Genomic DNA, 25,740 nt, shown 5'->3' on the forward strand with positions numbered 1-25,740 from the left:
GGCAACAACCTTGATCTGCAAAGGAGCCAAACACATTCTACATTTTCTTGAACCGTAAAGAAGCTTCGAATGAAACCCAGGACTGTCTTAATCACAAATGCTCAACTGCAGGTGTTTCGCAAGCAGCCTCTCCATCTAACATTAGTGCAGCCAAACCTAAATTCAGGAGGAACACCACCTCAATACTAATATTTCTCAATTGTTCTCAAGCTTGTTCAGGGTAAAAAAAAAAGAAAGAAAAATAAAAGAGAGACACAGAAGAGGTAACAAAATATTAAATTGTTTCTCCAGGAAGCAGTCTAAGCAGACTAGGAAATTTAACTCCCTTGAAGATAATATATTTCCTAAAATACCCTTCTGAAATACATCATTTTAACTCCGAAGTAGTGATTCTAGTCTCCCCAATGAGAGTACGTTAATCACTGTGCTTAGATGTTCACTAGCGGGATACACTACTGGCCACTCAGATATTCTGCAGGCTGCTGCACTGTATTTTCCACTTCACTCAGCGTTTGCAGTCAAACAAAGGCGCACAAAATGTAAGCGCAACTCCTCTGTCGCCTGCTAACCTTGGCTTCGGCTGTACATTTTAACGGCTCAAGCGTCAGTCTAGCGTACACCAGTCCGTTAAGGTCTTCACGGTATTCAGGTCTAAAAACGGTGTTCTGGCGGAGTCCCAGTCTAGCAAAGCCTGGCACCATTAACCACCTAGTGTACTGTATTTGGCAATTAGTGATATCATGGGATAGCACATTGCAGAACCTGACAGATTTCTTTAAATCCCAAATACACCGGCTTTGACAGCTACTTGTACGGGCTTCTGCAACGGGAAACCTGCTGGACACAGCTGCAGCGGAAATTTCCCAGTCCTTACCTGTGGATCGGCCCGGAGGTTAACTCCTCACAAGCTATCCTCACTTCTGGTTTGAGAAAACACACGGCTAGAGAGGCAAAGACAATAACCCAGGCAGGGGAAGGCTACATTTTCGTTAGGTTCTCTCAGAAACAGAAGATGCAGTCACCGAACTGCAAACCACTAAAAATTCACCGCTACGTTCCTATTACTTTTCCCAGCTGCTCTAGGTCCCCGGAGATGGGCTGCAATTTTAACTGTGGGAGAACACCATCACTCTAACGTAAATCCAAAGTGATTAATGAAATTATATTCCCTCCAAGATACGTTTCCTACCGCAAACACTGGCCACCAGAGCTCCTCCACAGAGCTGAGCTTTTTGTGTATAACTTACAAGCATCAATTCATGAGTTACTTTTCAAGTCTTATTATTACCCCAGTGCATTTTTTTTATATTGAACATTTCCCCTAACACTATTTGTGCAAACTAACTGTTTATTTGGCAAATGATAAAAGGGGGAAAAAAAAAAAACAACCCAAACCAAAACCTTAATAAAAGTGACTGATCCCAGTTGATGCTTCCTTGTTAAAAAAAAAAAAAGCACAACTATGAAAAGCCAACACCGACAGCAACACACACGTAACTACTTGCTAAGCACAGGTTCTTTGTAATTTTGACACCACCTTCAGCGTTTCGCTTTAGCGACTGGAACTTCACCATCACTTTTCTTTATAAGAAATATCTAGTTTTGAAAAATTCTATATTAATCTCTAAAAAAATAAGACAAGTATTTGTATTAAAAGCTGGAGATCATTGATTTCAGTAAGTTATGGCTTTTTTTAGTGTAAGTATATATATATTTTTCTAAAACAAGTATCAGTAAGTGTCCTGGGTGTTAGTTCATATTGTCTGTTTCCAGCAATGTTCAGTATTGTATGTGCTTTGCACCTCAGAAGTGAGTCTGCCAAGGCACTTAGAGAAGGTAAGCAAGTCTTTCAGGGACTTCATGAGAATGGGCTACCACTGACACAATACAAGAACCCATCCACCAGCAGAGTCAATCCTCCAACCAGGCATGTTTCCTTTATCAACACTCAACACCTGCTAAAATTCCACAATTAATAACAACAATCAGAGGGGGGGAAAAAAAAAACAAAAAAAAAAAAGAAAGAAAAAGCTATTTACCACGTGTCACTAACAAATAAAAGATTTCCCCTAATAAAAGCACAGAAAGTAGATCTTGGCTGTCATTAGTAACAGCACAGGTTTTTGTTTTGTTTTTTAAAAAAACAAATGAACAAAAAACAAATACCACACGCTTGCTTAAAGAAACAAGGGACTTCAGGAAATCCTTTTATCTGTCCTTAGAGGTGAGTTTTTCAATCAGTTCTTGGAGTGGTGCAAGTTCTCTTCTATCAATAAGGTTGAATTCCTGTAACAAGGACGAGGAGAAAGACATACATACAGACTGTTATAGGTGCAGCTAGGGTGAGAAGTCTCATTCAGAGACAAGTTATGTGGCAGTAGGCTCTTCGAGCCCAGCCCTAGCCACTACAGCATTTTCTGCCTGTCTGCTGCGAGCTGAACAGCAGTGCTCGACTGCATAAAGCTTCTTCCCCCACTCACAGGAAGGAAAAATTAGATGTTCCTTTTTTTTTAAGGGGAAATGTAGCTTTAAAGCAAGCACATTCTTTTCAATTTAGCTTCAAATGCCATCTTCCCCCCCTTTCTTTTGTTAGGAACTACTGTTCTACTGAATTATTTGCGAGGGAACACTTTTTGGTACTCAATTTTGCAGCAAACTAACACTTAATTGAAAACTTCCATTCCTTGAATGCTTCTAGCAGTAGATATACATAAAAATGGAGTAAGACACCATCTTAGGGTCCTGGAGGTGTCAGCTCTCCTACAAACACACCAGCTGTTAAGAAACTGCAGGGGCATTACTCCAATATGCTACTTTTTCCAGAATATAATTGTAACCACAATGCTCCTGCCACACTTACCTGAACGAAAAATATAAAGTGCTTGAAAGAAGTGTTAAGGTGTGCCTCTTCCTGTAGCTGGATCACTGGATCAAAGTGCTGGTGATAAATGTGAGCATAAACTCTGAAGAGACGCTTTAAAATTGTCTTTGCCACTGACATGAAATTCTTTGGGAACGGTACACCTAGAAATAAGGAAACAGACGGCTTATGTTCAAACGCCCACGCCACGTTCACGTGTTTTGAAAGCCATTATAACCCAGCCCTACGCCTTGCACAAGAAGGGCTGTTCCATCTGTAAATCACACCATGTGCTTAGGCTGAAGCACAACCTTTGTGTAGGTAACTGAAACCGCCTCACGTTTTACACCTCTCTTGGCTAAAGTGAAATCAGAAACAGGCTCTCTTTCACCTGTCTTATGCCCAGCAAAAAGACTCCTGTTCCCATCTTCCTCATCACCATCCCTTAGCCAGAGGCTACTGCTTTCCTAACTGCCTGCTGAACTGCTTCGAAACAGGCTCATTTCAGTGAAAATGACCCAGGACAGGTAAAATCAGTTTCAACAGCAGATCTTTGTCAGTGGATAAGTTTTATTAAAATTGGTTAGGAAACAGCAACCGGCTACTGGAAGCAATGATCTCTTTAGCTGACACATCCGCAGGCTAAAGGAAGATATATATCAACCATCTACAAAGATTAAACCTGTCTAGCTTCTCACCACGTAGCAGTTTTCCCAGTCAGCTGAATTCTCTCGCAGGCTTTCCCACTGCTGAAGTCCTGTCTGAAGGCCAGAAGCACAAGCTGGATGCTGCAGGCCAATCATTATCTCACCAGTCCTTTAAAACCCTAGCGATAAAATTTTCATACTCCTACTTAAGCTTCCCCTGCTTATAAACACATCGCATTTCCTTCTTCGGCTGCCACATCGCATGGGACGTTCAGATTTAGTTGGTTATCCATTCTGGCCTTTAAGTCTCTTTCTGAATCGCTACCTTTCAAAAACAGTAGTGGACTTCTACCCCAGCTCTGAACTCAACCCACTCTACTCACATCTCCTCAGCAGGGAGGATTTAGCTTTTTGTCACTTCTGCCCAAACTAACCAGCCTTCTCTGCCCAACTGTCAGTAAAAACAAAAGCCACTTGATTCTGACAGGTGGCCCCGTTTCCCTGAAAAGGCTTATTGAGAACATGTCAAATGCCTCAGGAACTGCTCACAGAAGCAATTAAGAGATCTCCCTTCCTTTTTCCACAATGGATTATGAGCCCATGAGTAGCGGTGCCCTGGAAAACGGCCAGTTCGGAGCTTCAGAACAGACAGTCCTTCGTGCCCCTAGCAGCAGGGTTTTCTTCGTGTTACCGTTTCCAAACTGGTGCCTGTTCATTATTTTCCTCCTGCTTTTCTGAAAGAAACCTCTTAAAAAACATACACCTTTGATCTTCACTTGAAAAGAAAATAAATCATTAACTTTAGATCAAAGATGCAATTCAACTTCTTTGGAGGTAAGGCCTAGGAGAAGTTCCGCATGAGGACCAAAGACCTCTCCTGCATCAAAAAGCTCCCAGTTTGTAATACGTACTGGTTATAAGGTTTTGAGACCCTTTGTCTTTTTTTCCTCAAGAAATAACCCACTGTTCAAAATGACAAAAAAAGCTCAGATTTGATCAACCCGGGTAGTTATTAAATAGAAGAAGCACCCCTTGCACTCAAAATGCCATAGATGTTTATTAGGAGTATTAATATGTGGATCTGAGTTCATGGACTACCACACAAATTTTATCTTTAAGAGATAAAAGTGTCTTTATATATATATTTCATGTAACCTTTTAAAGTTGCCCCACTCCAGTCAGTCATTTAGGAGACCTTTAATGCTCTAAGACTTGAACAGTCCTGCACAATTGTAACCCCAACACATTGTTCTATGTTACTTATTTACTTTACCGATTTTAGAAGGAAATAGCGTTTCATCATCCAGCTGATCCTGAACCCAGGTCATCAGGTAATCAATGTACTTTGGTGCAGAGCACTTAATTGGTTTCTTTATGTTTGTCCCATCTGCCCAGTGGTACTCGTATCTGGTTTGGGACGACAACAAGAAGACATTTCTTAACAGCAGTGCATCATTCACATCAAGGCCTGGAAGGCTGCTCTTCCTGCTCCGCTCCCCGTGCTCCCACACCCTCCCGCCGCCCTTCCTTCAACCTGAGGTCCGAATCCTGAGTCACCTGCAGCTGCTCTGTACCCCATCGCCCCACCGCAACCCTGCTTGAGCTGGACCCTCTTCTGCAGGCTGCGAAGGCCTTCAAAAAGTTCATCCTTTACAGCACAACTCATTCATCCTCCGTTGCAACGCTCCTGCCAACACGCGCACAGCAGCCTGCAGTCAAACCTGCATCCCTGTACATCAGAACGTGCTGTGTGAGCAGGTCTCCTAACCCTGAAAGGCCAATAGCTACTTCATCTTTTTGAAAGGTTTGGGGTTTTTTTTCCCCTCCAAAAGAAAAACATTACAGCCTGGTGAAGTGAAATATCAAAAATCTATCTGAGATTCTCGCACAAACAAAAGCTGAGCTCCAGGGCTCAAACTGGTGAAGGCACTCAACTAATTTCCAATGTGAAATTTCCATCAGCCCTAGCAATGGGCTTCTCTTCACCTCCACTGGCAGGCAAGAACTGCAAAGCGAGTGGCAAAGCTCAACATCTGCAGCAGCTGTCAGCCAGACACGAGACCCCTAAAATTTATGGAATTTCTTTACACTTGGAAATATTCTTATGGATTTTGTGTAACTGAAGACTAAACTACATTGGCTCTTGCCAGAGAGCCCAAATTATTACTGTATTAGAGGAAAGGAACAGATTGAGAGGTAGGTTAATGCTAAGGAATACTATCTATTACAAAACTGGAAGCTGGGGCAAAGTGCCTTCAGCTAACAGTTACAAGAACTTCTAGCCTAAACAGTCCTCCTTAGAAGAGGTTCATATCTCAAAGTCTACAGCTACCACACAGAGCACCAAGATTCAGAAAAAACTCAGTTTCCTGTTATACCACAGACCCACTTGATGGCTGCAGGTCACTTAACTGTCTTTTAGCTTATTTTTTCCATTTCCAGATAAGGTGGTATCACACCTTTACAAAGCACTGACATGACTCTGGAACAGTCAAACGTGCTGCTTTACCCTTTTCCATCCACAGAGCTAGTAAGGCTGACATCTTTCACGAAGCACATTTAATGAGGAGATTCCAGCATCATTCATTTTACAGTTATCGTTTTAACTTCAGGAATTCAAAAAGCCATGGATAAATGTATTAAACAGCACCCATTTATGTGCACAACCAGACAGAAACAAGTCCTCGTGACATTAGAATGGAACAGATATTTTGTCTGGCTTGGGGAATGCAATTGCCACAAGTCCAGACACAGGAGAAGAGAGCTAATCTTGGGAACATATAGCTTAAAAAAAAACCCAACACATTTAACACTGGGAGGCTGACAGTATCAGCTGTCAAGTGAACCACAGAGTTTCCTTCTACGTCTCGCTGAGGACAGATGCATCTACCTTAACATTCTTTGCCAATCTGTAACATCTGAGCAGCTTCCCATCAGCACGGAGCCGTGCACAGCGCTCTTTTAGATCTGAACTCCTCCCAGGTCGGCTTAAATCGGCCACCCAGTGCCGCTGCAGAACGGCTCTCCACGGGGCGAGCCCGCTGCCAAGCCAGAGTGAACAGCGCTGTTGAGCTCTGCAGCTCTGAAATCCTCCCAGAGAAACACACCAACAAGGATTCAGACTAGCTGCAACGCTCCTCTTTAAAAACGTCAACACCACTGTTTCAACTTTCCCTTGCTATCTCCAGCTAGTATTGCACGGACACTGGAGAAGGTCTTCTGTTTTAAACATCCCACACACCACTTTATGCAAAGCTTAACTGTATCTGATAAATTTGGCTTCTAACTTTGTTAAACAAATTCAGCTTTGTCAGAGCAGAAACTGGGAAACATTTTCACAATAAACAAGTTGCACGAGTGATTACGAGCGTGCTGCTCACAGCGATATAAAAAGATCCCATTTTCATAACGGCAACAAATCAGAGGGCCTGAAAGCATTTTAAAACTGTATCTCAAAACACATGCAAAGATTCCATCCACGCTGAATGGACCACAACGTGCCTGGATTTCTGAAAAATCAGTATTTCTCACCACCCAGTATTACCCTAATACTAAGATTTAAGTGGTATTAATGTAGGACACACATCAACATTTAGCTGAGGTGCCAGGCTCAGTCTGGAGACAGAATAAGACAATACAATAAATTACAAGCTAAAAATCTCATCAAAATCACATATATCCTTAAGAAGCCTCCCTCCCTCCCCACTCCCCAACACTATGGGATAGTTTGGCATTTTTAAGAGGAAGGAATGCCACAGAATGACCCTTTAAGTAATGCAGCTATCAAGAAACAACAGATAAATCCTGACAAAAACAAAGTCATATAGAGAACCAGAGTATTCCGGCGAACACACCATGGCTCCATGAGGCAGAGGTAACGTTCACAGTTGTTCCTAGGCTATTAAAAGGCTTGGGGTTCGCAAGGGAGGGGAAAACGAACTCTTCCTACAAGATTAAACATATGACTGAAAACAAATCCAAAATCCTAGCCCAATTTCTTAAACCAAAAAAAAAAAAAAAAAAAAAAAAAAAAAAAAAGAAAACCAAACAAAACCAAAAAATTCCCACCTAGAAGAATCATTCGAACTGCTACAGAAAATGAAGGGTAACATCACATTTCAAGCTCAAGCTTGTGAGCAAACACTTACAGCTCCAGTGAAAGAAAGAAATTAACCTCATCATGATAGGCACTTCCTCTACAGAAAATACATTTCTAGAAACCTCTATGGTTTAGCAGAGGTTTTTAAAGGCAAAACAATAGTAAGGACAGAGCAAGAAATATACAGCTCACTTCAGCAAGTGCGAGGGAAAAGCTAAGAACCCCTAAGGCCTCTGGCAGAATTCTCTCCTACTAATCAATACGAGTTATTTACCATCTATAAAGAGAAAATCCAACTATGCTTCTCACACTAGAAAATATCCCCAAGTATAAACAATCCCAGGACCAACTCCTCTCCTACACAATTACATGTACCTGGCCTAAAAAACAAACAAACAAAAAACCAACCACAAAACAAGAACCAGTTTGACTAAAATGACAACTGTTACCTTGTGCAATAGCAATAAGATGCCGTGGCTCAGTAATGCCTTTTAAGAGATTCTCAGACATTAATTCAGACCTATCATCTCTAAATCACAGCAAAACCGTATTACATCAAGACTGTTGAAAAATACTCATTCTGTTTTGTCTCTCAGCCATCACTGCTTGACACAGGCGCAGAGCGGAGCATCACAAAGACAAAAGGTTTGCTATTGCTAAGAGACACCAGATATTTCAAGGATCTGATTGCATGACTTAATTCTTTTTTTTTTTTTTTTTTGCCACAGAAACAGTGGGCAGAAGACACCACGCAAACATTCAATTACCCTATTGCACCCATGTAGGATTTACCTGCCCGCTTTGGAGTGCCCAGCTGTTCCAAATCTAACATAGGAACACAGAAACACTGCAGACCAACAAACCTCAGGAAAACCAGAAGGATCTCAGAAAACCAGCTTTGAAAAAATGCAGCACCCATATCCCTCCTTGGTGCTCTTATTGAAGACTTACAACTATCGAAGAAAACAGAAAATTCCCCTCACCCAATGCTGGATAACAAACATATCACCTCTGTGCAGGTTCTTCAATTACCATCATGCCTGTTGCACTGATGGTGGTACTGCAAGCGATGCAACAACAGCAAGAAGTGATAACCAACTAGGGCTTGTTTAGGTAAGAAATGGTTGGTCTTAGCTGAAGTGAAAGGAATGGAACATTACCTCGAGTAATCCTGTGTTTTGGAATAAATTCAACCAACACTTTTTTCAAACTGTTAGACAATGAGCTGTACAGCAGGAGAGGGAGATCTGTCTTGAACACCCAGATAAAAGCTAGGGCAGCAGTCCTTCCAACTAAAACTCGTCCAGAAGAAATGAAAGTGATGCCACGGCACACAAAAATTTACCTGCCTCAGCTAAGCCCTTCTGTTCAGATTGCTACCCTGTAGCCCCCCTTTAGGCACTGGGAGGCCGCTCTAAGGTCTCCCCGGAGCCTCCTCTTCTCCAAGCGGAACAGCCCCAGCTCTCTCAGCCTGGCCTCACAGGAGAGGTGCTCTCTGAAAACCCAACCCAATCCACAGCCTCTCACAAAACCCAACCCTCAGCACAGGTAGGGGCTGCAAGTTGGAAGAAAGCTCTAAATATCCGAGGGACACCATCACCTCATCAAAACCCTGGCAGAATACATCTCCTAGCCTCTGGCATGTCTTTTCTGCTTCATAACTATGCGAGTACAACATGTATTTCTGTCAATGGTTATTGGTCTCTTTGGAGAGAAAGAAGTAGTTTAGTCTGGCAAACAGACAGCTAAGCCTTTAATAATTAACCTCCACCCTCGAAGAACTGCTTCTCAGCAGACAAACAATAAACCAAAGAAACATTTTCATATTCGTATTTAATAAATAAGAGCCTGTTCTGGCTGCCAAAGCACAAAACAGACAATGGACTATGTTATTGCACAAGCTTATTCCAAAGTTCTTTTGCATAATAGTGAACTTCTATTCCTTTTGTATTCCCACCCCTCCTCGCCTTGCAGCAGTAGGTCCGCCTGCCCACACTGGTTTTGGCATTCAGCAGCACCCATTTGCAGTTTAACAATGTAGTGGCAAAGTTTTTCTTGGTCCGTCTGGCTGCTTCAGCCTTGCAGAGCTCCTGCCCTCTCCACCTCGCAGCACCCTTTAGCACGTCCTCAGCTCTCCACCACAGTGGCAGGCAATCACTGGCTTCAGACAATAACAACAAATGTGATGATAAAGAAGGAGAAAGTGGAGGAGAGGATTGTTTTCTTTATCATTTCTTTAAGATTTTACAGTCATTTAAAAGGCCGCAGTGCCCTCTCTTGCCACTCGCTTAGAAATGCGGGTATTTTCCTCTTTAGAAGACACTGAACAGCTGGAGAGCAAGAAAACACACAAACATTGGGTGTCTGTACAAAAGCCTAAGCAAGAATCAAAGAAGTGAAACTTAACTGAGGGACAGGGTAAGGGATTCTTATTCAAGCTACTGAAAACTGTAGCCAAGTTCATTTCTACAGTACCTACTCAAATGCCTAAAATAAAGATTTTGGTAAGCCTTAATTGAATGCTTGCATGTAAAAACTTCAAATCTGAATGTAAGAAGCCTCCATTAACACTTCAGGAAAAAAAAAAAGAAAAAAAAAGAAAGAAAAATAGTTCTGAAAATCAGTTTACTTCCCAGGCTAAAGAAAAATAAATTAAAAAAAAAAACAAAAACAAAAAACAACCAAAACCAAACAAAAAAAAAAACAAAAACAAAAAAAAAACCAAAAAACAAACCACCCCAAAACCCCACCTTTCCCTTCCTCGCTCCCTTAACAAGGTTCCAATTTTTTTCTCTCCGCAGTTCACAAGAGAAGACATCCTTTCCACTCACAGAAGTTACCCTATCTTTGGCACTCAGCTGAGCTAGTCTCAAGTTTTCAAACGCAGAACCATCTCAAAAGTGACACACTCTCAACAACGGGTACAATATAATCTTACTTTGGGCCAGCAGACATCACGGGGCAGCTCTCCTCTGTGCAGAAGTCCGTAATGGTTCCGTAAAGCATGTTGATCTGGTTGAAGAAGTCGACAGCTGTAAAGTATTCAAACCATCAATTACCACTCCGCAGTGTAACGGCAACACAGCCTTAACTGTAAAGCGCACGCTGCTGAAGAGGGTCCTGGGTTTTTTTTGTGGAAAAACGTCATTGTTATTGCTTTTTAAGTTGTATTATAAAGGAGATACAGAACGCAACCATCAGCTTTCTAGAATGGCCTCTGGCAGTAACCACTTAATTATTCACTGCAGCAAAATCTTCATTTGAAAGAAGAAAAGAGACAGAGAAAGCTGAGTTATTTCCTTTTCTGAAAGTTTGGTGTATTTTTTCAGAATCACAAATTCTACTGGCATAGCAGTCTGGAATAAAACAAAGATTTCCAATGTAAACTTTCCAACTAGAGAGAGATATTACTCATGAGGTGACACTGACTTCCCTCAGGCTTTATATTCCAAAAGACTACATTTTCAAAGAATATTTCACAAGCATGGGAGGTGGGTACAGAAGTCATGTCATAGGAATAGTTACAAAGCCAAGCAACTTCTGCTCCTTAGATTATCAATTAATTACCACAAATCAGTATTTAGTCCGCAATGTTTCCTCATTATAAATTATCCTTGGAGTTTTGTTCTGGAAGGTTATTGCTTAGGTTTTGTTACATGTTTGGGAAGGCTGAAGCTTTCTTTTTTTTTTTTAAATACTCTAGACTTGAATTACTGAAATAAAAGAGCAGGAGTTAGCATATCTAAAAATTCCCACAGTTCCTATCACCTCAAATAGGTGTGTGATTACTCAGAGCTTTTCGAAAGCAAGGCTCTTCTTAAATAACCTAACAGCAGGTTCTGTTCTTAGGAACTGTGGTCACTGTAATTAGTTTATAAAATCCACTTTATTTCCCCTCAATGAACAGCCCCCCTTGCATCTGTTGGGGAGCACAGCACATTACCAAGGTGTCAATATATAAGTGTATTTTTTCAAAATGTCTTTCAGACAATGGATGCCATGGGGGAAAACTGAAGGGTGACCAACATTAAGCATTAGGAAACAAAATTTTAGGTAGGCTGGCTGAAATTCTTACGACTAAATAAGTCCATGACATGGTTCGAGAATAATAGTTTTACTACATATTTCTGTCTCCCTTATCCTGCAACGATTACTGTAAAATCTGCTTCTGGATTAATCTTAGTAAAGAAGCACAAAAGAAATTAAGACATTTGGGACTAGCTTTAGCGTCCTTATTCATCCATTTTTACGGATGGATGAAATTCAGCAATCATATAAAAATGCAAATGAAGTGTTGTGTTCAACTTGTTCAAAGACAGATTTCAGAATAATCAAATAAAACCCCGCATCAGCCGTACCAACAGTCTAACCGTGTCACCGAACAGCCGCCTGTTACTCTGCTCAGTGTTCAGGTGACAAACAGAGCCCTTCGTTCTGAACCAAGAGCGAAAGGGTTTCCTGGGACCAGTCTCTGCAGTAGTTACACAGAGATGTTTGTCTTAACTTAAAAAAAATAAATATTTTAAAAAGTGTTACCAGTCGCAACACTGAATAGTCTTATAAAACCTACCTGCAGGATATTGAGAAACTAACACCGGGATACTCTTCTCAATCACGTGCCATGCCAAAGAGGAGCCAGCACATCACTTGGTAGCTTACCCAAATTTGTGTTCCTCGCTTAACTGTGTTGCAGGGATACACAATTTTGGTGTAATTAAATGGAGATCAACAGCCTAAACGTAAGCACTAGAGGTTACCACGTACTGGGAAAGTACCCTATGGCTGAAGGAAGGGCAGGGTTCGATACCGCAGCTCCCCGCACTGATGTTTCCAGAGAACAAACATCTAAGCTGACACAAACACCATGGCAGCAAGTTGCAGCTCCTGTTCAGCAAATGCAGAACACGAGCTGCAACTGTGTCACGCGACTTCCCAGGTATCAAAAAAGGGAAGCAAATCAAAACTGGTATGGCGTGCACCTACCACAGCTCATCTCCAGCAACAATTTTGTTTTTTTTTCTTTTTTCTTCTTTTTCTCCCCATGCACAGCAAAAGTATAAACCAGCAAAACAACATTGGGAAAGGTTGACAAAAAAGTTGAGGACCAGGAGGACTCCTAAAGCTTGTTTGAGTGAGGGGATGAGTCAGTCAACACCGAAGGCAGCAAGAAGCGGTTATATACAGCCCTTGTTTCTTAAGCGTACACAAGAACTGCTAATTAAGTTTCCATTCCCTGCTCCCAGTAGAAACCACAGCCCAACGTTTGCTTCAAGGCAAGCATGTTCAAATAACCCACACAGACTTTGACACGATGACTGATGATCGTGAAGCCCACACTTGGAACTCTCAAAAGGCCATGAGACACACTACCCATCCACCAAAGCCAGCAGCGTGTGACAAACAAGAAAAATTCAAGAACCTCCTTTCCAACACGCGTAAAGCTGTACAGTGTCTTGGCATATATTCATTTCCTCTTTTCACTCATTGTTCTGAAGTTTCAAGGGCTTAGATTATTTTTTCTGAGTGCTTTTCTACTCGAAGAAGTGCACACTGTCTGGTGTTCTATTGCAAAGATATGGGCAAGATGCACTTCAGAAATTATTTTTTTGGTATTTTCAAATCAAGGAGATTTCACATGAAACTGAAAACAAACTGATTATATACCTCATCTTTTTTTCTTTTGGAAACATATTTTAAAAATTTACATGTACAACAACTCATTACCATAAGACATCGAGCAAGAAGTAGAAGAGCAGAGGACATTTGTTCCTGTGCACACACTAAAGGGCAAAACCAACGACATCAGATCACACATTTGACTTCCTTATTAGATATCTCAACCAACAGCAGGGGCTCACGGCTACCATGAACTGGTACTAGGTGTGGCAGAGGGACGCTGTAAATGAAGGGAGCACGTAACCAGTTAATCACTTCTAGACCAAAAAAAAAAAAAAAAACCAAACAAACATTCAACCCCACTTTGGCACAGGAGGCATGAAAGAGGCCCACTTCATTACAGACTGCAGCTGTTACCAACAGGCAGCTCCCACTCTTTTGTCCAGTGCTTTGCTGCCTTTTGCCACCCAGCTGATTTCACAGTGAAGTCATTTGGGAAGGGAAAAAAAAAAACCAAAAACGTTACTGCACAGGAAAAACGAAACATCGAGTGGAGAAACCACCACAGGGAAGGGTGCCAGCAAAATATGAAGCATCTTCAGTAATGCTTACTCATAAAAATGGGCTGGCTTTTTTTTCTAGACAGTTTCGCAATACAGCGTGAATAAAGTTTGATAAATAATGCCGTCAGCAATTTCAACATTCCCTGGAAGCAGCGGCAAGTCATATACCAGGGCGCTGTGTGGCTAAATAAAAACCAGAAGGTCGAAGTCTGTGTGATACTTTCACTTCCCAAATATATCAAAGAGCAAGAAGAAACAGACAGAACCACATAAACAACTAGAGGCCATTTATCCTGAGCATAATTTATACCGCACTGCAGTGCACAATCAATACTGCACAATCACAGGAGCATGCCAAGCCAAAGACACAAAAGATGAGGAAATACCCAGACAGGGCACGGAGTCTGTGGCAGCCAAAACTCCGCACGGGCTACGGAGCATGATAGGACTTGGCTTAATCCATTCTTTAAGAGCAGAAGGCAGGCAGCTAACTCATGCAGCAGGGAGAGGAAGGAGGAGGAAGCCTGGTCAAGCAATCAGAAAACACTAATTTGGGCATCATTGTTTGGCCTGACCTAGCATGAAAGGAGAGAGTTCGGACCAACAGCTTTAGAGGAAGTTAAAATAATGACATCATTACCAGAGCAAAGGCTCACAACTGGCTAGAAACAAAAGGAAAGAACTAACTTGAGGAAAATTGCAAAGATCGATCTCCGAGTTTGTTACAGGCAGAAGGAAAGCCAGGCCATGCACGTGACTGTAGTCTTCAGGACCTTTCATACCTGGCCCTCACGCTTAATTAAGGTTTATGCTTAGCGTGCAGAGGCTTGGCTATACCGCAGGGTAACAACCCCAGCTAAGAAAGAGCCGGATTAAACATATTAACACGGCACTGACGGTCTACTTTCTAAAAACAGCGGTGACTTTTCTACTTCAGCGCTTGTTTGCGATCAGTGCTCCGACTTTAAATCCTAAGAACAAGAATTGTTTTGTTAACCAGAACATATCTTTGGCACAAGGAGAAAAGGAGTTTTTGTCTTGGTGAGACACTCTGTATCTCTCAGCTCCGAGTGATACGACATTCACCTCTCCCAGCTGCAGCAGAGCGGTGCAGGCAGGACTGCAGAGCCTGCCCCGCTAGTAAGGAGTACACAGTTGTCCTCCCACGAGTGTCAGCCTGCATTCAACGCCCCCTTCTATGAAAAAAAAGGTTCACCACTTACTGTTAACCGCAACCCATTCATTTAAGTCTTCACCCTCTGGAAGCATAACCGCCATCCGGAGATTACCGCTCCCGAGTGTGGCTTCGGCATGTTTTAGCAGCTCGTACTGGTGAGAGCCCTCTGGAATATTCTTCTTTGGTTTGAAGGTTTTGGAAGAGCGACTACCACTGCAAAAGGGAGAAGAACTATTTAGAGAACTTGTGGAACGAGAAGGGAGAAAGAAAAGAGCAGACAAGATGAAGATTACTTTCCCCACTGCCATACCTTCATGTCAACAAAGGGTGTTTAACAAAACCTGGGATGCAGAAGTACAGGTGCTTTGACTTGTTGTTGGAAACAACTAAATGATTCTCCACTACCCTGCCTTCTCATCTGCTCACCATACTGTTAAGCCTGCCGGACAACTGGGAACGCTCAGACTCCATTCCCCTTCTCAGCAAACTGGATCATGGGCAAGACAAGACCAAAAATATTTCCTTCTCCAGAATTTGGACAGCCACATATCAAGACTAGCAGCCCAGCCAAACAGAAGCCTTCTTTACTCTGAAGAGTCATGAATGCTGTCATGGTAACTAAAAATACTATTTATATTAAAAAAAAAAAAAACACCGCACATTTTTTTTTCTAACACTCACCTCCATGAGACATTAAAAGCCATTGCACCTGCACAAGTTTAAGGGAAGGCAGGGAGAGCCTGTTCAGACCCCTGTCTTCTCAAACCCGGTATGATGTGTTAAGCCATTACTATTACCTCCTCAAAACTAAGCTGCTGTTATTTAGGGAAGCCTGCTTTCTGCAGGCCTAGCTGATTCAGAGTATTATTTTACCTATCGACATCAAATAACTTTTCCAGTACCCGGTATTGTTTAAGAACTTAGTTTTTAAAACACAGTTGCTCCAAAAGACACAAACACTTGAACTGAAGACTGATACAATTTCCTATTTTCCACAAGCTTTCTATGCCATTTTCCCCTGGTTTCACAGCATACAGACCTCTCAGCCCACCATTCAGGCAGGAAAGAAGGATGACAACTTTTACAACTTGCACATAAATAATTTCATTATCTATAATTCTGCTTGAAAAACATGGACTAAGAAAAAAGTACAGACACTTGAATTTTGAATGATGGCAGTCAGCCTGGATGGCATGTTAACCCCTAACACGTCAGAAACACGATGTGTAAAAATAAATATTTGCAGAAAAATGTCAAATGAGCCAATACTTGTGTCAATTTGAGCCAATATGCTTTAGCGAATGAGCTGAGAAAAGATTTCTGTCAGAAAAGGAAACTGAGCTCTGAATTCCAATGAAAGCATGTGTAAAGATGTCTGTCTACCCAGACAGTACAATTTTCATTACCAATATTACCCAGTTCTCCTTTCTTTATATGAAAGACTTGGCCAATATTTCACCACCTCTCTACAGGACTGGATAGGAATTTTTGTTAGCAGGGAGTAAGGGTTCTCGCCAGCTCACTAAATATTTGAACTGCATGTCTGAACACGCAAGGGTTGTAGCTCATCTTTGGGGCAATGCTAGCGTAGCTATGCTGTCACACAGCAGCTCTCCAAGAAACTTAATTCTACCTCTCATTTTCCCCTTCACACTACAAGCCATCAACAGAAAATGAAGCAAGATCACTTGCTTCTACCATCCTGAACGCTAACAGCTCTAGCAGAGACACAGAGGACACCAAAGAACACCACAAAAATTGCTCTTTCCAAAACACGTAATGACAGGTGACTGAGAACACGGCGTACGCCAAAATTGCCTAACAGTTCATGAAGTCTCAGTTTAGACTTGAACAAGAGCAACAGAAGAAGAAAACATACTGAAACTGGAGATAAATAACGAGTTCCCCAAATCCTTTTGGGCAAGTAACAACGTATTTGCAGGCGCATCTTTGGTTATTGAACAGATCCCCCAAGTCTGGCTATTTAGAGATCCACGCGGTCCCAGTCCTACTCTGCCTCTCCCCAGCCACAAAGGCGCAGCAGCCTCCCGCTCCCACAGGCCCCCGCAGCGATCTTGTTTCCCAACCCTCGTGAAGAAGTGCTTGGCTGGACTATTAGGGATCACTGGATGATCGAGCTGAACAGGCCATGTACGTTCCCACAGACCCCAGAACAATACCTACACAGTCAGCTACTAAACGCAACGAAGAGTCAGAATTAGGAAGAGGAAACATACGCTCCCATCTATTCTGTTGCAGGACACTTCTAACACGAACCCAGCCATCTGCATTTCACCCTGAGCAAGGATAGTAGATTCAAATCTTAATAACTGCCTCCCAGCGGGAGGGAGACGCGTTCGTGGCTCAGAGAGTGCCCTTCACCTCCCAGCCCTCCAGCCACCTGCCTTTGTTGCCAGGATAGGTTCAAACCAACTCGGAAGAGAAAGCACCTGAAAAAAAACGCACCGAACAAAAAAAACACATCTTTTAACTCACTACTTAAGAGACGCAAGTTCTTCTCTTCAGGAACATACCCACTTTATAGGCACTATACCAATAAAGGGGGTAAAAACACAACCTAAAACACCCGGCATTTGCTTTGGTGTACGGCTGCCGGGACAGGGCTGACGCAAGGTAATATTCCCAACAACCGAACAGCAGGACAGACTGGTATCGTTATCTTTCGACACACGTCAGCGTAAGCAGAGGGAAAACAGCACATGCTAAACACAAACACTGCACCTCCTAACTTGCTCACAAGACTTTGTTCGCACTCCATCATAACCAGGCGATGAGGGAAACCAACTCCTCATACTTTTATGAGAAGCAAACCAAAGGTTTCCACAGACTTTCCACCACTCTGAGGTTCCGGTCATTCATTCATTAGAAATTAAAAAGGAAAATAAGAGACTCCTTCCCCCTCCACTACTTACACGCAATCCTCGATTCCTAAAATTTCAGTCTTCCTTTCACCACGTTTCAAAACCTAAGGTAGAACAGCTTCTCTTTTGCAATACTGTCATTTTCATATAAGGATGGAGACTGAAAACCTTAACCGCTGCAACTGGTCTGGTGTGGTTGCTCGAGGCAAGATCCACAAGCTCATTACAGAGATTACTACTGGGTGCGTGGAGCTCCCCCAGGAAGGTAAAGCTCTAGCAAGGCAGAGGGAGCACTTACCAAGAGGATTCGGGTCACGAAGGGCAGCACCCCACTTACAGCTTCAGCAGAAAAACTTAGCGAAAGGAGAAGATGGTGTAGAAACACACAAAGCAGCAACTGGAAAAAAGGTGATGAAATGACTAAAGCAAGAAACTGTTTGGGTTTTAGCAAAAAGGGTAAGCCAACAGAAGGGATGAGGGTTCAAGGACAAGGCACAAGGAAAGCCTGGTGAAGGAACTCTCTAAATCAAATTGTTTATTTTGCAAAAACTCTTAGTAGGAATTCACACCATATCCATCCCAGATAGCAAACCAAATCACTGCAGATCTGCGGAACACCCAGCAGATCTCTTTTGTGGTCAAGCAGGCAGAGAGCGCACGACACACTGGAAAGTCACTAGGTACCCCGTAATCCCTTCTACCCCCTTCCCAGAAACAGTGGGTTTCTTCCCGTAAGCTGGCAGAAGCTGTAACACAGAACGCACCACGATTGGGTCTTATCAGCTATTCTAAATAAGCCATCCCATATTTGCCTCCACTTCCTTTCTGATCACTACTCCTCAAATTCAGCACGGCCATCCCAAGACAGAAGGAAACGGTCTCACACAAAAGGCAGGCAGGCATCCAAAAGGAAAAGTAATTACGAAAAATGCCGGCTGCTAGTCGTCGTGTGCTTTGGAAATACCTGCGATTTTGGAAAAAAATCACCCGAATTCCACGCACTTATGCAGTTCACCACATGTGAAGCCTGTTACCTGCATGCACGGTCATATGCTCCTTGACAGAAACAGAAGTTGAAGGACTCAACCACCTAATACAGCTTCTCTACGCCAAAACCCTTACGGGACACATTTGCTCTGGGCAAGTCCAGTTGTAAAGGCTGCTGCAAACATTATTTCAACCTCTTATTAGTTCAGAAGCTCTCCTATTATTTAACCAAACCCATCCTTAGTTATTTATGCCTTAGCACCATCAGTTAACTATCCCTTCAAAACTTAGCCTAAGAGATCCTGCTTCCTCCCTAAACCCTGACCACAGCAGCATCTTATTCTTGCTATCCTACACCGCAATTTTCAACACTCAGCTGAAGGCATCTTAAAAAAAAAAAAAAAAAAAAAAAAAACAACAACAAAAACCCACAACAGTATTTTTTTCCTATTATGTCCACCTGTTACACACGACAGATTTAGAAAATCATCTTGTTCCAGGTTTATCTCCTCAGCCCCTTGAGCATTCAGTGAAAAAAGTAACGTTAACAGTTCTGTCTGTTGGCCAACGACACACACAATAACAGACGTCTTGATCAAGTATGACATTTTATTTTCACCTACATTCCATAACAGAGTTAGCTGTACCTGTGAGCCATTTCTCCCAAGATGACAACACGCTCCCAGCTAGCAGGCAGCACCTGCCTTTCCCTGCCTCTGAACTCCCCTTCAGTTTCGAAACATCACATTAAAGCAGAAGTGAAAAGGGACAGGGAAACCCTCAGAGATACCACACCAAAGATCTCATTTTCCTCAGATGTAAGAATGTTGTGAAATGGGGAACACGTTGCACCAACCCCGCTGTTTGTCACAACCAATTTCTTGTATTCCAAAAGGAACCGACTTCTCCAAAAAGTCTTGCAATTCCAAGGACGTTCTGCTCCCTCCACTCCCACATCCAACGTTTCCAGCAAATTATGCCCTTCTATTTTTATAGGTAAGCAGAGCTACAGCCGTGCCAGATGCAGCTGGACCTAGCACTAAATCAGGAAATGTGTTTCAAGGAGTGACTCACGGAGCCGGGATGAGGCTGGAAGCCCGGCTAGGAAGCCACACCTCCGCTTCACTCGGTCAGGAGCCCACACGCCGCCTGGCCTCACAGAGACGTCACAACTCGCCTGTAAGCGAGAACACAAAATTTCCTCCAGAGCTGTAATTCTATCTAGTCATCTGCTGACAGGGAGGGTTTTTAACCATGCGGATTCTGCAAGCTGCTCTGTTTTAGGTTAGCAAGATGATGTTTCCAGAATAAAGGAAGGTTTTCAGGCGTCCTGCTAACACCAACACTCACCAAGCTGCCTCAACAGCCCACTTCAGCCTCTAACACAGCGCTGGGAGATCTTATACAACCAAAGCAGCTACATACCCAGCCAAAACTCTTGGTGCACTTCTTGTTAACCGCAGGAGAGGAGCCACTTAAACCCTCGCACTTGGGCTGGCCTGCCTCAGACGTCCTCACACCCAACTATCTGTGCACTGGAGTCCTTCAACAGAGCCTTTCATCTATTTCTATGAACTCTGCTGCATACCCACGGAAAGCTGCATTAAAACAGAGAAGTTTAGGCTCTTTACGCGTAAAACTGAAGACCTCACAGCTTGTTCTTACCACAGAACTAACCTCAAGCTCTTACCTACCGTTGCGTCTAACACGACTCAGACGAGAAGCAAAAAGCCTTGCCCTGAACCTGGCATGCCTGACAGTGACGCATACGGCTGGAGACGGATGCCCAAACCCTGCCTCTACCCCGGCTGCCAACCTATCCGTTTCACTGTACCACCACAACCTAAACCACTGAAATACCAACAGTCCTCCAGAGTCTCTCTCAAATTCCTCTGGAGTGAACAAATCACACCAAGTTATCCCATAATTCACTAACGATTCATTACAGCGTCCCAAACTCACGCAATACTTCTGAAGTATGCCGTAACTGTGGCACTGGCAAAACGGAAGACAGAGAAGAGGAGACACCACCCTAGAGAAGACGCAAGAATCTGAAAATCTTTTCTTTTTTTTCCCCTGTACACCTACTTGCACATCACATACCAAACTGACATGTTTTCCAAGACATTAAGATTTTATTTTAAAATACCACAAACATTCAACTTCCACGGAAAGAACAGAGAGTACTGCTCCTCCAGTCTGTTTCAGGCTACCTGTAGGCTGAAGAACGCACTGCCGCGATTACCACAAACCGTTTCATACCGGACTCATCAGTGCCCTGTTTTATCCAACACTGGAAAGGACAGGAACTCGTCTCCTATAAGCGTTCACCACCATGGTACAACTGAAATAAGCTCTTCAAAATATTTGGAAGTTAAGAGATTGTGAAAAAGCCAAACTCAAGACAGTACAGAGAATATTTACCTGGGGCATGGAAACTTCTCATATTTCAACTCCTGCTTTTTCATCTTCAAAGGTCTTTACAAGCATTAATTAATCCTCACAAAGTATCTTTGAAGTAGGCATCATTAGTGTCTTGGTAGATGCAGGGAAACTGAGGCAGCGACTCATTGCCAAAGGCCAACGAGTAAATTTATCAGAGAAGGTCCCAAGTTTCAGTTCTGTATCTCCTTTCTCCCGCTGCACCTCTTTTTAAACCCCAATAAACAGAAACACTGCAAAGGGAGAACTAAATTCCACAAAAGCAAACAGTTCAAGCCTTCAAACAATAATAGGGAGTTTCAAACGATAACATCCTGCTAAGAACAGACACATCAGAGTATGATCACGTTAGTTTCCAATAGCCAACACGTCAACACAGAAATTAAAATAAAAGCTCCAGCTACTATCAAGAAATCAAACAATAGTTGTAGCATTTAAACGCATTTTCCCTGTGACAACCACAGCATCAAAAGGACAGCAGATAAAATTAAGTGGTACATGTTCAAAATCTGCACTGACAAGATTTAACTCCAGCGTTTCTATTTATAAAACTGAGTAGTCACAACATTTCTGTTCTGAAGGGAGACGGTGTGCGAGCCAGGCATTACTTTGTTCAGCTCTCACAATACCCAAGTCAATTGTTTTCCAGCCCAGTTCCCAGTCATTAAAATACGCCTGTCTCAGTCAGTTCACTTCAGTTTGGAGGGAACAAACCCAATGTAAGAACTGAGGAAGGAAGCATTCCCCTGTCTTGTGTTCCTCTGACATACCAGCATGAGGCAGGTCTAAAGACAAATAACGTAACCACCAACTTAGGGCAGAGAAAGACAGCCACGGAAGCTTTAACCCCATGCTCAGAGGTTACAGGTGCAATGGGCCAGAGAAACCAGTGCTCCTGCCAGGCTCTGGGGTAGGACGAGAAACCCCACAGCGCAGCTATTCAAGAGCTACAGACAATTTTGCAAATTTACCTCCCATGAAGGCGACTATGAGACCCCTTGAACAGAACAGGCTGGCGGGCTGAAATGAGACACGGTGCCATCAGTTCACTCAACTCAAATTCAGAAGGCGGCAGTGCCCCAGGACAGGACAATACTGGGTTACCACTCGACACCTGAAGGCTGTTCAACACAGTCTGAGAGTTTAAAGCCAGCAAGCGTAAGGTCAGTAAAGACCCGTAAGTGCATAAGCCGAGAGCTCTCACCCTGAAAACTGACCCTCGCTGTAAATTCTTCAGCTAGTGTATTATTCTGAATACTAATAAAAGTTTCTAAAGAAACTCCCATCTAACAGAAATAACTTTCACAAACATTCAGCTGTGAGAAGTGTAATTCTCTTCAAACAGAGAGAAACACACACTCTGCCAGGATCACTAAGCAAACCAAAGCAGCTCATCTGGAAAAGACTTAAGAGTTGCCAGCTCCGCAGACAACGTCGCTGCTCCCCGCAAAGGTAAGGCGGTGGCTAGAAAGCTCAGGGGTTTTGTTTTGCTTTGTTTGTTTGTTTTGTTTAAGGAAGAATCAGTTGCACTGACTTGTAAGATTTCCACAGACAGGTGGTCATTCTTATAGAAACAAAATACATGTTGTTTATTGTTTACACGCTATTGCAGGAAACAGTAACTGAAAATATTTATACCAACAGCAACAGCTGAAGTTTCCCAGCGTAGCTAGTGTAAGAGTAACCTAAATTGTTTACTACACCTAGAGTAAGCCACTGAAATGAGAAATATCCAAGTTAAAAAGGACGAAAGCAAGAGTTCCTAAGAAATGATTCCTCCCAAGGCTAACGCTGCACTTGGTAACCAAGAGGCCTCCACTTCAGAAGGCATGTCTTTGTGTGATTAACGCACCTACCGCCTGCCCAAGCCACAGCCAGTTGCCAAGGCTACAGAAGACCAGTGCCAGGCTTTAGAACCCAAGGAGTCGGAGCCAAGTTACTTCTTTCCAGATTTCGGCACGCTGCTCCTGCAGCGCCGTCGCTAGGAAAGCTGTGTGGAGCATCTTCAGGAATAAGCACTCAATTCTGCCAGAGCAACAATTAGGCTTCCAGACATTTCCGTGCAAACCCATCCCGGTCGTACTCCCACAGCAGCTCCTGCTTGCCCCAAAACAGGATTGCTTCCTACGCCAAGCTGTCCTTTAGACACCTCACCCTCATTTCCGAGGCAGGGAGCTTTCTTTCCTCCTACGGGTGACAGGCTCTCTCCATCCGCAGGCCGGGTGCCCAACGGCGGGTTGGGGAGAGCGGCTGCAGCTCCTGCCCGGGCCAGAGCCCTTTCCAGGGGAGGCAGGCAGGCCCTGCTCCGCTCACGTCCCCTCCTCGCAGCCGCTTCCGCTGAGCGCAGCCAAGCTGACCACAGCCGGCGCTTCCTCGTAGATGTCTGCGGTGGTTTTTTCCCCCAAAAGCTACAGGTCCTTGAGCTTAGCAGCTCAACAGGAAACTCAGATTTAAAAATAAATAAATAAAGTCCCAAGGCAACAGATACAAAACACAGCTTTCCACAAAAGGTAGAGGGTCCTTTCAGAAGAAAAATGAAGGGAAAAGCTTAGTTTCAAACACCGTTTTTTAAACTACTGAATACTACACTTAAAAAAAAAAAAAAAAAACAACACGAACAATCATGAATTCAAAAGTTTCTTCACCTTAAAAAAAAATAGGTAGTATCACAGAACAGGGGAATTTAAAACTATGTCCTTAACTTTCAGTACATGCAATCGACAACGATGGCAATACAACATGGGTCATTCCTAACAGAAGATCTTCAAATATCCAGTAACCAAATAAATAGAAATCCAGACAAAACCCCAAATCCAACCCCTTTTTTTTTTCCCCTTTTCAACTAAACACTGTTATCCATCCTTCAGCATGCTATCTTTTTTCTTTGCTACACCAAGGAGCAAGTTCCATTTTCTGTAGGCTTTTCAACCTGAAGATGCTTCTCAAGGGGTATAGCGGCCGTTATCATAATAACTGATTTGAAACAGTGCCTCCTTCTACCAAAGAACTGACAGTGAAGTAACTATTTTAATGACATTTTTCATTCTCTACCCATCAAGGCAGGGACTAAAATCTGACTTCCTCTTCTCAGAAGAATATCTGTCTACGTAGATTGAAGTTCTACACAGGATGGTATGAGAGGAGGCAGATGCAGAAGTTGTCATCTCATCAGTAGCTCTTAAAATCTGCAGGTATCACTGAACACAAGACTCTGCATGTAAAAAGAGCAGAAGTTTATCAGATGACTCACGTCCAGTAAGGAGAAAGTTATTTAAGGTAGCCTTAAGGAATGGTTTTGCCTTTGGTTGTGCTGAAAGCTGTGATAACACATTGATGTCCACAGTCTTAAAACACTTTTTTTTTTTTTCTTCTATACAAACACATTTTAGAGTCAGTGAGATCAAGCAAATGGAGGATCGGTCCAGCAGAAGTCAGATGCTCTTACGTGCACCAGAACACAGCTGAAGACAAACTTTTGCTGGCTGAGCTCTGACTAAGGGACAGGTGACCGGCCCTTGGAAACTGGCCGTTCAGCTCTTCCCTCTGACACATGCCCTCGCTTGCCCTGCAGCGGCACACCTGGTGCCAAATCCACAAAGATGTTAGGTGGCCACAGACCGTTTTCTGGCCGAGCCAGGCACCTACGCTTCTCTGCCTGTTTTCCCGTCTGCGAGCTCAGAATGTGCCTGTAAACAAGGGGGAGGTGTTATGCTATGATGCTCATGTCTACTACAACTCCACTCACGTAGGTGGCAACGGTGTCCCTACTCTTCACCCACTTGGACACAACCCTTCTCCCAAGTAATCACAATTCCTAATGCAAGGAACAAGCAAGAGCCCAGAACACCATCCCATAACCGGGAAATCATTGTCAGATTGCTATTCTCACACACAAAATCGATTCCCTTGTTTCATTTGCAACATGTTCACTTAACACACTTTCACCTCCTGGAAAATCCTCAAAATAAACAAAACAAGTCACGGTTGCCCTCCCTGCATACTACCAGAGCTCTGCCCGTGCACTCAAAACCACAATTCAACTAATTCCCAGAGCAGCCAGCAGCTGCGGAAGTGACTCAACTCCTCAAGCGTTGTCCTCTGTAGGACTGACGGCAGCGCTGGGCAGTGCACGGAGAGGGACAGGCCACAGACAAGTACACAAGAGTATTCACCGGAGGAAAAACTGAGCTGGGAAAAGAAAGCAGTACACACGCAGCCGAGCGTGCCCTACTGACTTGCAGAGACAAGCGGGCAGACGCGCACACAGCGAAGGAACTGGAATATGTCCGTGGTAAAAAGTCCGCAGCCTCCCCAACGGCTCACGCTGCCTGTTTTATCAAAGTCACCGCACCGTTGCTCCCGAGTTTCTCCATGGAGTTTTTCAAGAGCTTTAAGACCACCAAACATCCCTTAAAACAAGTCTTCATTCCAATTTGCAAGAAAGAAGCTTTCAGCAGAGACTCAAGT

General features: G+C 43.2%; 1 protein-coding gene across 2 annotated transcripts in view; it reads right to left on the bottom strand.

Moving 5' to 3' along the window:
- Positions 1-2,092: 2,092 nt before the first annotated feature.
- Positions 2,093-25,740, bottom strand: part of MOB1B (MOB kinase activator 1B) — a 35,022-nt gene continuing 11,374 nt past the window's right edge. For both annotated transcript variants that reach the window (XM_086746495.1, XM_086746496.1), the window contains exons 2-6: positions 15,009-15,175; positions 10,545-10,638; positions 4,781-4,914; positions 2,861-3,024; positions 2,093-2,286 (exon numbers count right to left, since the gene is read on the bottom strand). In XM_086746495.1, the coding sequence (XP_086602621.1) occupies positions 2,209-2,286; positions 2,861-3,024; positions 4,781-4,914; positions 10,545-10,638; positions 15,009-15,175 (637 nt within the window). In that variant the 3' untranslated portion in view covers positions 2,093-2,208. The remainder of the gene's footprint in view (positions 2,287-2,860; positions 3,025-4,780; positions 4,915-10,544; positions 10,639-15,008; positions 15,176-25,740) is intronic.

The sequence above is a fragment of the Chlamydotis macqueenii genome, chromosome 4 (genome assembly GCF_036417535.1).
Source record: "Chlamydotis macqueenii isolate bChlMac1 chromosome 4, bChlMac1.mat, whole genome shotgun sequence".
Taxonomy (NCBI): domain Eukaryota; kingdom Metazoa; phylum Chordata; class Aves; order Otidiformes; family Otididae; genus Chlamydotis; species Chlamydotis macqueenii.